Raw genomic sequence first — 13,772 nt, 5'->3', positions numbered from 1 at the left:
TGGCCACAAGTGAACAATTTCAAGCAACTGAGGTAAAAAAGGATGAATTTGTCCAGAGAACCAAAGCTAGTCATGACCTTCATGTACAAAATGTCCTCCAAGATGAGAGTTCAAGGAGCCAGTTTGGTGCTAAAGGTGGTTGTGTCTTGCATGAGTCTCTTGATTACTTCCACCCTATCACAGGTCTTCCTCCAGATCTACTACATGATCTTTTGGAAGGAATCGTTCCAATTGAACTTGCTGTTTGCATTAAAGAAATGATTCGGCTTAAGTTCTTCACTTTAGACTATTTGAACCAAAGGATCACATCTTTCCCATATCAGCACACTGATAAAGTAAATAAACCTCATCCAATTCCCAAAACATTCATGACCCGAGTAACAACAGGAGGCAAAGGGCATGAAAATGCCACTCTCTTGAGACTACTTTCGTTACTTGTAGGCAGTAAGGTACCAGAGAGTAATGCTGCATGGGAGGTTTTGATGGACTTAAAAGAGGTAGTGGAATTGGCATCGTGCCCATCATTTTCTGATGAAACACTTGACGACTTTGTTTCCAAAATCAGTGACCACAGACAGATACTGCAAGAAGCTTTCCCCGAGTTTAGACTTTGTCTGAAACATCACTATGTAGAGCATTATCCCACCTTAGTGAAGTGCTTTGGGCCCCTGGTGCATGTTTGGACGATGCGATTCATCGCTTCTTCAAGAGAGTGGTGCATGATGCGCAAAACTTCAAAAATGTCTTGAAGACAATGGCAGTAAGACACCAGCACATGATGGCCTATCACCTTGCTTCACCGTCGTTTTTCAAGCCAAAAATGCAAACATCCAGGGTTGAGTCTGTTTTGGTTTCAGCTCTACCAGAAGTAGCTCAGGCTCACATCAGAGGACAAACAACTAGTGACACTGTCTATCGTACATCAAAGGTGACCATTGATGGCACAGGCTATACCAGTGGAATGTTTGTGTCTGTCGGAGTCAGTGGGAGACTGTCTAAATTTTGCAGACTAACACAGATCTACCTTGTGAATCACGACATCTCTTCTCTGTTATGATTATGACTCCTGGTATATAGAGCATCTTCGATCCTACGAGCTGACAGCCACGCAGGGAAGCCTGTCTATCCACCTGCAATCGGAATTCAATGATACAAGCCCACTCTCTGCATACAAGATAGATGGGCTGCTGTTGGTGACTCCCAAGAGGTTCATACAAGTGAGACAAAATCAAGACCACTCTATGGTAAGTAATTCTTCACAAATCAGTAATTGTACATTTATTAGAAGATGTGCTCAGTATGATCAATCATCATACATCAATTTTGGGATGGCACTCTTTGGTAACGCATTCTAAAGAACATACTGCATTAAAAGCACATTAATATAGCTGGCTAATTTTATGGTAGTTATAATGTACTGTGTAACCCAGGTCTCACAATTTTCTGTCACTTTGGAATGTTAGGCATAAAGCATTGTCAGTGCTAAACACTTTAGAGGTTGTCATAAATGATTATAAACATTTAAAAAGCCATATAAATGCACCATAATACATGTTGATGTGCTTTTACCTCTCATTTCATTTATTAAAGCGATGGCTGCTGAAGCCCCACAAAACATGATCCTTCGTGTCGTCGTGGCAGACCATGTCAGAAAATTGAAACTCAGCTCCCATCTAGTCTCAGTTGATGGACTGATTGAGATTTTAAAAGAACTGGGATTGGACTGTGACTTCACTTTGAAATATGAAGATCCAGACTTTGATGGAAAACTCACTTGCCTCGTTGACATTCAAGAATTACCACAAAAAGCCTGTGTTCATATTTCACTTACAGAGGATTCCAGTTCTGTTGCATCTACTGATACCCTTTCAGACATGTCATCCCCAGAACGTCTAAGCAGATGGCCTCCAGGTGCTTTTGAAATTCCCACATTTGCATATGACGTCGAGTTGACACTTTGAGAGGGGAATGCTGAATTTGAAAAGAATGAAAAAACTCTTCAGCTGTCAAGGGGTCAGAAGCATAATATCTTGAACAAACTGGCATCTACCATATATGGTTTCAAGGCTTACCCTAGTGATAAAGAGATAGTAGTGGTAGCTGAAGCTCTTGTAAAAAAAACATCCCTGTTTAAAAGAAGCAGGATCTGACAGTGCATGGAATGGCTGGAAAAACAGCATCAAGTTTAAAATGGGTAACTACAGGACCAAGATGAGAAGAGCCGGATGTCAGGAGGTAACTGTAAATGCTGGGAAAAGAAGTCAAGGAAACCCTGAGAATGAACCCTCACACTCCAACATCAAAAGACCTAGGCATGCAGAAGTCAATTTTCTGCCCAACTTTCCTGAAGGAGAGGATCCCTCAAGTCTTGATGTTTTGAGGCAAGCTATTGTGGAGGAAGTAAAGAAGACTGAGAGAAATCTCCCACTTATTAGCAAGATGATGCAGACCACGTTTGCCTTGCGACGACACACTATTGTGACATCCAGCCCACCAGTCAAAGAGTTCATGGACCTCTGGCCTGCTCTTCGTATGCAATCCAAGGTAATGTTGATCAACTCATTCAACTGTATATCACATTGTGTATACTGTTCCATCCATGTATTCATCCTAGATTAAATAATCTCTTTCCTCTTGCTCTCTGCTTTCTGTACTGTCTTTTCCACAATGCAGGTGTATGCAGAATTTCAACGCATTACTAACCAGAACCTTCCCAATACTTTCTACGCCGAACTTGATCGTCACACACCTCGTTTAATGGCCTTGTTTAGGCAGAAAGCTTCCAGAACGGGCAAAACTGCAGATGCGTTGACTGACATTTTCAAAGTCCATGATACACAGGTGATTATACATTTCACAGGTGAAGTCTTTGTGTAATGTTGACAATTCAAAGGTTTAAATAAGTGATTGAATTTCACAAATGCACCAAATGTTGAAGCCGTGTATAGAGAACGGATGGATGAATATTTGTTTTTGTCGGACAAATTTGTTTTTCTCACCCGCTGTGGTAATCACATCTGAAAGTGGTTTATACCGGCGGATTCATGAGAATCTAAGCTTTCCATCGGCGTATAGTGTTTGTATAATCGGGTTTGCAGCTGTCGGACATTCTTGAAATTCCTATGCAAATTAGTACACCTACGACGCACTGAAGCGTAAAGGGTTAACCCTCTTTCAAAATCCATCCTTTGAGACCCTTGAGGAAATTTTGTCCACTCAAAACAACTGCTTTAAAAATGTATGAGATAAATATTTTTTTCCAGATTTTTTTTCATAGCTCTTTCAGTCAACCTCTGTTCTTTCCACTAAATATTGTATTTTTCTTTGGTTTTTAATATGTTTATTGGTCTTTTCATTTTTTCAGGATGATATGGATGAGCCAGACCTGGGGGATGCGTCTGTGGTCCTCCTTACAACCGTGAGTGACGATGCCACAAGCCCAGTTCACTACGAGCCAACAAAAGTCTCCATCATCCTAGAGGGTGATGTGGTGCTCGACCTCCCCAGGCTTGCTGATGCCTTTCTGGTAATGTTCGGCCTAATTTATGCTCTACATCTCGCCTATTCGAAGGGACTGACCAACACGTTTGAGTTCACACAGAAAATCTTGCTTGGTCTGGATAACTCTAAACTGTCACCAAAGCTACAGACTCTCAGAAATGACCTCATGTTACATGTGTAACTAGATCTGAAAAGGAGTTGTGGATTCTGAGGGCTCACCCTGTTGGAGCATAGTCCACAACAAGAATATATCATGGTCCAGGGTGACTATTGTTCAACTGTTGATGTTAAAGTTGCTGCTCTGCAGTATTCAGGTGGTTTTCAGCCAAATGGCACAAAGTTGTTAATGTAATTTACATGTTATTGTTGTTGAACCGATATTCTAAGTGTTTACGCTGTGACATTCTATTTTTATAAGGTGTAGTTTGGGGAAAGAATCTGGCCTCAAAGTTTCAGGCTGTCTTACTGAAGTAATTACTTACCTAGTTGCAAACAGTGTTATAGAGATTTTATTGTCCCCCGAGGATAGAATGCTGGGATATTGTGAATTTTGTTTTTGAGTTTGAATTTCTTTTCTAAAACTTAAATTTAAACCAGATAGCCAAAGGAAGGCTACACACTGTGCATTGTATGGTTTTGAAAACTGTTTACATTGCTGCACTGCAAATTTACAACCAGATTGGCCCAAATTGTGCCTTTGTAATTGTTTCTTTCAAATATTATGGTTCATTTTGGTTTGGATAAATAATAAATAATTCTTCTAAACTCAAAGGGTAATGTTGTATTAAAGTTTCTTGAGTTTGAATATTTTTCACTACTACTTTTAAGTCAACAGTACTTAACATGTTTAAGGCAATCAGTGACCACAAATATTTTAAGTGCGAAGGTGAATGATTTCGAGCTTAAGCAAGTCCATTTTTTTGAGTCCTGTGTAATCAGAAGATTGAAAGAAAAAAGCAAATTAATAATAAGTTCATTGGACATGAAATCCTGAGTTTTCATACTTGAAATTATTAAGTTATCTTGAGTTATTGCAATGAGAAAGATGAATGAATTATTTGAGTACTGACAATTTTTGAGTTGGCCTAATCAGTAATTCAATTTAAGCGTAATTTAAAAGTATATCTAATATCAACTCCAAATATTTAAGTTTTGATATACTCAAATGTTTGAGTTTATGAACTCAAAAAAAATGTGGCAACTGATTGCCTTACTTTTTTTGAGTTCTGCTAACTTATTTGGGTTTACAGTGCACGTCAATTTTGAACCTTAGCGGCCGAAGTAGACTGGAACGAGTCAGCTCTTAGACACACCTTTTACTGAGGACTTAATGAGGACATGAAGGACGAACTGACCCGCTGTGACGAACCCGCCTCCCTGGAAGCATGGATTGCTTTAGCTATCCATTATATATATTTTCATTGTCTCTAATACATAACTTTTATATGTATATGAATGATATTGATACTCTGATTTATATAGATTTTCATTTTCTCTGATATATAACTTCTATTGTTTGATATAGAAATATGTTTTCATTAGTCAGTGTTTTGTTTATATACGTAAATATGTATATATAGTGTAATCATATACTGTCTCTTCAAATTATTAAAATAGTTTATTTTACTGCCATTATCTGCTTCTCTATCATATATTAGTGTGTGTGTGTGTGTGTGTGTGTGTGTGTGTGTGTGTGTGTGTGTGTGTGTGTGTGTGTGTGTGTGTGTGTGTGTGTGTTCTTGTACTTGCTACATGGTGAGTACCATTTTCTGCATTTAAATATCAAAGTGAGGACATTTTTACAAAGTGAGGACATTTTGGCCGGTCCTCACTTTGAAACAACCATGTTTGAGGGTGAACACTTGCTTTTAGAGAACAGGTATGAATTGAGGTTTGGTTAGGGTTAGGGTAAGGATTAAGTTTAGGCAATCAGTTGTGATGGTTAAGGTTAGGGTAAGGCTCTCGGAAATGCATTACGCTTATGGATGTCCTCACTAAGATAGAAGTACAAACATGTGTGTGTGTGTGTGTGGGTGTGTGTGTTTAGTGTTTGCAAAATACCTGTCTACAGTTGAGGCCATATCAGAATATTCTATTACTGTTTATCCCACTATGAATATTAAAATACACCTGACCATTTGTCCTGTATCATGTGTCATACATGTAGATGTATGACGTTTGTAGTAAAAAAAAAAAAAAGCGTGAAAGTTAGTTTATTTAGAGTTATGATGGATTAAATGCACTGCCAAACAGCGCTGAGTGGAGCGGGTGACCGGTCCAAGATGGCAGCCCCACGACTCGTCAGCGCCAATAGGCAGTAGTGGTCGATGCGGTGTCTACTCTTTATGTGTCTATGGGTCCTCCCACATGAACTGTGTTCTGTTCAAGGTTTCTTCCTGTTACAGGGAGGGTTTTTTTGCCACTGTCGCCCTAGGGTTTGCTCTGGGGGTTCAGGTGAATGGGTTCTGTAAAGTGTCTTGAAAAAATTTGAACTGTAGTAAGCACTATATAAATAAAATTTAATTGAATTGATTTTCTAATTGTTTTTGGTCAGTTATCAGTTAAGGAATTGTTTAAAATTTGCATCCCTACTAAGAGCAGTCAGCGACATTTTACGTCTACTAGCACGCCGACAACAGACTCTTCTTCAGTGACTATAACAAAATGCAATAGTTTCACTACAATGCTTGAGGTGCATCTGCCATGAAAGCACGTAAAAAAAATAGAAAGCATCCGGAGCATTTTGCAGCAATATGTACACAAAAGAGGTGTAAAGGTGGTACATGCTTACTCCAATACAAAAAGATATGTTAAGGTTCACAGTTAATATAAGCCTTCTAAATTAAGTAGAGGCAAATGATAAAGTCCAAGCAAAATTTGCACAGAGAACTGAGCTTTTGAAACACTTTTGTAATTTCAGATACATGACATTTATCACACTGTAAAACATAGTGACCAGTAAGTTTCAAGTAACAATAAATATCACCAAACTTAGTGTGAACTCCTTTGTTGTATTTGATAAGACTCTATTGCCACGTGTAGCTAAAAGCTTTTTATCTGATACTCCAGTAACATAGTTAAGTCAAGTATTATCAAAACAACACAAGTCACATGACCTAGATTATATATTCTGGAAATCCCATCAGTCAGTTACAACTAAAGAAGTCTCTTGAACGAAGGGGAAACGTCTTTAAGAACCTATGCGAGAAGTCCAATTGATTTCTACTGAAGCTCCTACAATTACCATGATCTGGATGACTGAGAATCTACACAGACATATAGAACACAACAAAGAAAAAATTGTTCAAATCTTGCAAGTTTAAAGGAGAAACAGGTGTAAAGCCAATTAAAAACAACATGGACAAGAGATAAAAACAAATAGAAGCCACTACGAAAGACATGAAGACAAATGAGATTAGGATTTGTTGGAGAGAGACATTCATCCACAACAGCGAAATGTAGTAAGTTAAATGACCTTGAGAAGATTTACGGTGCTATGAGAAATTATTCAACACCTTGTCTAACTTTTTCTGTTTTTGTACACCTCATACTAAACTGCGCCAGATCTTAAAACATAAAACAAAGGCAACGTGAGTAAACATAAAACACTAATTTTAAAGGACAGCATATGTATTGAAGCAAAATTGTCATCTTAATAGCTAGTTGTTTCACCTTTATTACTAACAACTGCAACTAAACACTTTAACAACTGGACATCAGTATCTCTGAGTGGTAAGGATGCAAGTCCCCGGCCGAAACCCTAGCAGGCCTTGATCGTTGCAGCATGCCATTTTTCTGCTCTCTCATCATAAATTTATCACGACGTTCCTATCTTATTCTACTGTTCCTATTATATGAAGACACAAATGCCAAAAAGTTCAGAGCAAAAAACATTTTCTTTTTGAACCATTCAGAAGTGGACTTAATACTGATTCTTGGGCTTATTGTCACAACCTAGCTATACTTGTGCCTCAACTCAAACACTGATGTCCTGACATTCTTCTTCAGAACTTTCTGTCAAGAGCGTAAATCCCCCATGGCAAATCAGCCAGAAGCAGCAAAGCAGCCCCACTATACTGGACTGCCATGTCCATGTCAGGTGTAATTGTTGTAAAATTTGTCCAATGGTTCCACTTTAAAGCCATTGACCAACATTGTCCCAAAAATATTTGATGGTCATCAATATACATTGATTGTGGCAAAATTCCGATGACTCTTAATGCTGTTCTGGGTTAGCACTCTCCCATGAAGTCATTTTTAGTGTCTAACAGAGAATGGAGTCATGGACACTGACCTTTAATGAGGTAAGAGAGGCCTATAGTTCTCTGGATGTTTTCCTTGGATCTTCTGGGACTTCCTGGATGAGCTATTATGCTTTTTCAAAAATTTTGGAAGGACGGCTGCTTTTGGGAAGGTTCACAATTGTTCTCTCATTTTTCTTTGTAGATAATGTCTCTCACTGTGGCTCTGTGGAGTCCCTGAACATTAAGAATAGCTTTATAACCCCTCCCATTGTGTTGTATTTTACTCAGCTTCTTCTCTTCTGGAATTTGGTGTGATTTTCTGCTACTGGTGGGACCTTTCACCCAACTTCCGGCCTCTGAAAATGGTCGATTTAACTGATGATTTCATTGAACAGGGCTTGTAGTAATCAGGACTGAGTGTAGAAAATCCATCTGCAATCAGTTACTAATATAACTGGAAATGTATTATTATCATTATTATTATTATTATTGTTAACTCAATTTAAAAAAAAAAAGACTTCACATAGACTTAATTGGTATGCGATAACCTTTTTGCCTCAATACATGCAATTATCATTTAAACTTTGTACTTTATATTTACTCAGGTTGCCTCTGTTTCATGGAAAATTTTGTTTGAAGATCTGTCCGTTTAGCACGGGCTGCACATAAATATAGACGAAATCAGAAGTAGGTAAAATACTTTCTAATTACTCTTTAGAACAAAACCATGTACAAGATTTGTAGTTGTTTCACCGTGCATGTTGGTGTGGTTCATAAAGTTCTGTCAGTTCGCAGAATTTCAGCATGGGTTCTTCCAGACCACATCTAATACTGATACTTTATAAATCAATCCCATGTGTTTTATCCCTGATCATGCACCCTGCACAGGAACCCAGCATCAGTTCTTTTTGCAATGAAATATACATTTTGCAAGACTCTGTAATGCCTCACAAGCAGTCCCTAGAGGTAACACCATTCAATACAATGCACTCATGATGAAGACTGTAATTTATGAGAGTGGTGTCAGAGTTAATTTCTAAGAATTCTTGCTCAGCACAGCAAGTTAACGGTTGAATAGTTTTTGAGGACCAAATCAAATGTTATGACTATCTGATCAGTGGCTAAAATATTTTATTTGGGATAAAAGTGTTGGATGAAGGAATGGGTTGAGTAACTGAGCAACCAAGCAAAACCAACCTCAGTACTATTGGGTCAAAAATTTGTGTCATATCTATCCAGTCACAAGCAAACCACTCTGCCTAGAAGGTTGAACCTAGCCAAGCTCAGCTGAGAAGCAAAGCTCACAACCTGCAAAGGTTGCAAGGCTATTATTGGACTGACATGGTTACGTGACAAACCGAAATTTCTAACTGGCAATTCAGAGTCAATTTTGTCTGCATGTCTTTGACTCTGTTTTCAGTCACTGCTTGCTTCGGTTTTTGGTTTTGTTTTCGGCAAACTGCTTGGTTTGGTTGAGTACCAAAACTAACTGATTAAATCTGGGAAAAGATTGTGGCTTTGCTTAAAATACACCAATGCTAAACACAAAGCTGTTTTATAGGTTGCAAGAGTAATGAGTCCCCCCACAAGAACATACCCTAAAAAATTAAGACATTTCAGTTTGTGAAATAAGGTACAGAGACATTTTGGGATAAAATGAGGCTAAAAATACTGCAGAAATAATCTGACAATGCATCTGCTGTGTAATCCCTAGACACGTTGAAATTACTTAGAATAATTATGAGAGAACATGAGCTGAAAGCAAAAGTTGTCATCCAAATTAAGACTCTACTGTGATCAAATGCCCCCCTCCAATCCTCCGCCTTCCTCTCTCATCAAATTTTGCTGGTAATTCAGTTCAATCTCTGGCACTGGCAAGACATTAAAGAAAAGCATGCTTCAGTTTCTCTAACTAGTATAATAACGCTCGACAGATGAACAATAACCATTTACCAAAAGCTAGTTATGATCTGCATTATCCTCTCTATGCAAAACAATGAACTACCAGGTTATAAGCTGATACATAAAATCAGCGTCTGTGTATCTTTCTGCTCCTTGATCTCTCAGATTGAGAGGCTAAAGAGTGGCAGCTAAACCTTAAACTACAGTATATCCTGCCCAGAATAACCAATGACTACAATCAATAAGGAAAACACAATCAGACAGAGCTGGCTTTGACTTCTCATTCGGAGCGCTGACTGTTACTAATGCGCATTTTGTTTTCACTCATCCAAAGCCAAACAGGTTTAGGAATGTAAACTGAGATAATCCGAAAGCTGAGTGAGATAGAGAAAGTGCAAGTACTCAGGAAAGGGATATACAGTTTCTGTGTTTTGTGACATTTTAATAATGTACATTCCTAAAGGATATTATTTCAAGAGTTGATCTGTATTATCTTGGTTTGCATGAACACTGGCAGGATATATGGGTAAAAAGTTCAACACATTCTGATTTTTATTTCTGATTTTCTTTCTAATCCTCTAAAATCCCATAATGCAGTTAAGCCCATACAGTTTTCAGAATTTGAGAATCCACAGCAGAGAATCTATGTAAAGCCAAGGGTTTTAAACTGCCTCCATTAAGTTAATTCAAATTTGCGTTGCATTACTGTTTGTTGCAAATTAGGTGAGTTAAGTTTACTGAAACTTTATGAATTTTCATCATTACCATTAATAGCAAACTCAGCAGGTGGTTTCACACATTGGCTGCTCTCAGATTCACTGAATTGCTCCAGCTTGACTAGCCTAAAGGAGTAGTATGTAAGACCTAATAATAATAACAATAACAATATTACAGTCCCTGAGTTCACAACAGAACTCAAGGTGGACAGTTACGTCGATCATTTCAAATAGCTTTGACATAAAATGCTTTCAGTCAGTACATCTTTCCTGATTTTCAACAGTTTTCCCTCTGAAACTCAACCACTAAAGATCTGTATAGCTTTTACACAGCATTCTTTACTGATTGTACTGCTGTGTAAAGACAAGCCATCTTAATTAATCCTGAGGAGTGTATAGACTTCTGGTTGGCATGTTTTGTGCTGTGCTTAGCTTTAGGTGAGGTTTGAAACAAAGAAGTCAGAAAAACACAATTCCAATTAAGAGCCACACAGTGGACCCTCAGGTGCTCCCTCTCTAGTTAACAGAACACAAACTAAGGCTGTATCTACTAGATCATATGTTAATCCCGACATTTTCACACCCTGAGACAACACTTACTAATGACTGTGACCGTGTGGGACAGTCATATGGCTATCCCTTCACCGGCTCTATCAGCGCTCAATCTAGTCAAACAAGTTGAGCTAATTTTCTTCTCAAACTTACCGCCTCGTACGTCTGCTCCTGTTCGTAGTATTCATAATAGTCACTGTGGCTGAAGTCGGTGGCCAGGTTCGTGCAGATTAAGTTTGCCAGGAGAAGAGATATTTCCAGCAGATGCATGTTTACTGTTTATGATCCGAGATCCGTAAGAAGCAGAATTTTTTTTTTAAAAACTCCCTTGTGTCTGCGCTCTGCTCTCCTTCTGCCGATAACACTTTGTCATTGGGCCTCTCTCCCTCTCTCTCTTTCTCTCTCTTTTCTTCTGTCTCGGTCTCCGTTCAGGACCTGACCCTGCTCCCCCTGCACCATGTGTATGAGTCCTGCGGTGGATGGAAGGTTGTTCGTACGGAACCAAGACGGTCCCCATGAACCGACAACAACGGCGTTTAATTTCAGGAAAAGCGACAGTGTGCCTTCAAAATAAGAGCCGAGAACTGCCCACTTTCCCGAAAGAAAAGAGGAATGTCAATAGTAATCGATATTTTCTATTGCCAATTGATAGAAACTGCATCAGCAAACATGGAAACAACAAATTCTTGTTTGCTTTGTTGGGGACTGCTCAGAGGCTTGGTGGTTCGCACTGTCGCCTCACGGCTTCCTCCTAACCTGGCAATGGCCAGATTAATAATTGTGTAGTGCTTGATAGTACTCCACAATATCAATCTGGGACCGCTCCATGTAAATCCGTTCGGAGGAAAGAGGCACGGATTGGACAATGCAACAGTATGTCCCGCCTCTGACAGGTTTGTTTTTAGCCAATCGCGGGATCTTCACAACGAGCGGAGCCAATTGGTAGATTAAACTCTTACCAAAACCCGTTGGTAAAAAAGCACAAACATCTTTACCATACAGAAATGCGCAAAGAGCCTCTCGTTGTTCTTCCTTCAAAGAAGCGATACGAGATTCGGCTAAAACTGACTTAATAGCAGCATCTATGGGAGACGCCAGCGTGTCGTCATTTGCTATGGTCACGTGGTACAAGACTGCTACTGGTTGGCAAGAACTGGCAGTAACATAACGGCTTGCTACGAGAACGGTATCGGGTTTGAAACAAATACGTAAAGTTATCGCTTTTCATGAATGAAATTGCACATGTATTTACCACAATGGTAATATCGTGTGTAGTTGTTGGTTGTACGAAGCGTTTTGAGAAGGGATCGGGCTTAGAATTTCACCGAATACCGATGTCAGGAGAGAGAAGATGGCGGTGGCTTCAGCCATCAACAGGAAAAATTGTACCCCAGTAAGCAGCAGAGATCGTGTTTGTGGCTCCCACTTTTCTTCAGGTAAACTATTCAACAGTTTAGCATGTTTAGTATGTCCAACTTTGAGCTTATTTACCAAAAGATATTGATTTAGTGTCGCATCCTTCGCGTGAAGCGATCTCTACACTTTCGGTTTGGTTCAGTGTTGTCATGTGTTACCAATCGGTTTTTAGGCGATGAAAGTATACTAAAGTCGATTGAAGTATATTCAATAACATCTCCTTAAGCCAGCAGCCTCCTATTTGTAACCACATTTGTTTCTGTATGCGTCGAGCGATCGTTTTTTTAGAATTAAAAAATGCTGTGGGTCTGTTACTGTTACATAGAAGCCATACTGCAGACAAAAAATACAGCAACGTATTGACGTTTCTTTGACATCTTGTTGAAGATTAACAGAAGATATATTATTTTTAATTCATAATTATATATTTTTGGGTGGGCGAACTGCCCAGCGGTGTCAATCAAGTAAAAATAAATGTCGGTGAAGGAAATGTCCGGCCACAATGAAGGATCGTCAACCCACACAGTCTTCAAATTGTAGGGATCTGGCAAGGTTTTACTATTTCTCTGATATCTCAGCTTACTCACGTATATTTGTCGGGCCTCAGGTGATAAGGATTGAGCATAATCGGACAATTTCACGGAAGGATAGTTCGCATCAGCCATTGTTCCACTGGTTCCTTTTGCCAACCAGCGCGGTAATCACGTGACTTCGTGACGTCACTGTTTGTAAACACTGGCGTCTCCCATACCATCGTTGTCCTCCGTTGCCATGTTTGTTTTGACCTACTGGCGCTTGGTGTCGTCGAGAGTGCTGTCGTCTTCACACCCGGATATCCCACCCCACACACGAATACTGCTGCGTGATTGGCCCGTGCCAACTTGGCTCTGTCCGAACAGTGAAAGCGGGAGCGGTACAAGATGCTTTCTTGAGAGATTTGTGAACTCACAAATATCGCGAGAAATCAACTTGCTGGCAAGGTTAGCTTCCTCCTGCAGTCCAACAACATGCTGAGGTAAATCGGAGATTCTAAATTGTCCGTAGGAGTGAATGTGAGTATAACTGTTTTATTTCCTCTGTGTAGCCTGTGATAGACTGGTGACCAGTCCAAGGTGTTCTCTGCTTTCACCCTAAGTCAGCTGGAACAGACTTCAGATGCCCGCTGACCCTATGAGAATTAATTAGGATCTCAGGTTAACAATATTGCCAAAGCATGAGGTCAGAAAAAAATATATATATATACAGTCCATTAAGACTTTCTCTAAAAAAAGTGTGTGTGTGTAAAAAGTTATGTGAAGACTGGGAGTGATGAGTCAAACTTTTTGTTGATGTATTCCTGTCTGATGCCATTGTAGTTGTCTTATTTTCAAGGAAAGTTCACCTCTGTTTGGTTGCCACGACTTCTCACGTCCTTTCTTAATGTCTGAACTCTGGTCACTGA

At 39.3% G+C, this 13,772-nt stretch overlaps 1 protein-coding gene and 1 long non-coding RNA gene across 5 annotated transcripts in view; one reads left to right on the top strand and one right to left on the bottom strand.

The window, feature by feature from the left end:
- vegfc (vascular endothelial growth factor c) overlaps positions 1 to 11,478 on the bottom strand; it is a 242,824-nt gene extending 231,346 nt beyond the window's left edge. Inside the window, exon 1 of one of the 4 annotated variants that reach the window (XM_051945656.1) lies at positions 11,069 to 11,478. In XM_051945656.1, the coding sequence (XP_051801616.1) occupies positions 11,069 to 11,185 (117 nt within the window). In that variant the 5' untranslated portion in view covers positions 11,186 to 11,478. The remainder of the gene's footprint in view (positions 1 to 11,068) is intronic. The other 3 variants (XM_051945657.1, XM_051945658.1, XM_051945659.1) reach the window with 3 other exon arrangements.
- Positions 1 to 13,772, top strand: part of LOC127533185 (uncharacterized) — a 187,477-nt gene that overhangs the window by 75,947 nt on the left and 97,758 nt on the right. The window lies entirely within an intron of this gene.

Source organism: Acanthochromis polyacanthus, chromosome 3 (assembly GCF_021347895.1).
Source record: "Acanthochromis polyacanthus isolate Apoly-LR-REF ecotype Palm Island chromosome 3, KAUST_Apoly_ChrSc, whole genome shotgun sequence".
Classification (NCBI taxonomy): Eukaryota; Metazoa; Chordata; class Actinopteri; family Pomacentridae; genus Acanthochromis; species Acanthochromis polyacanthus.
Note: the sequence above shows the minus strand (reverse complement) of the source record. Positions and strands in the feature narration are given on the sequence as shown.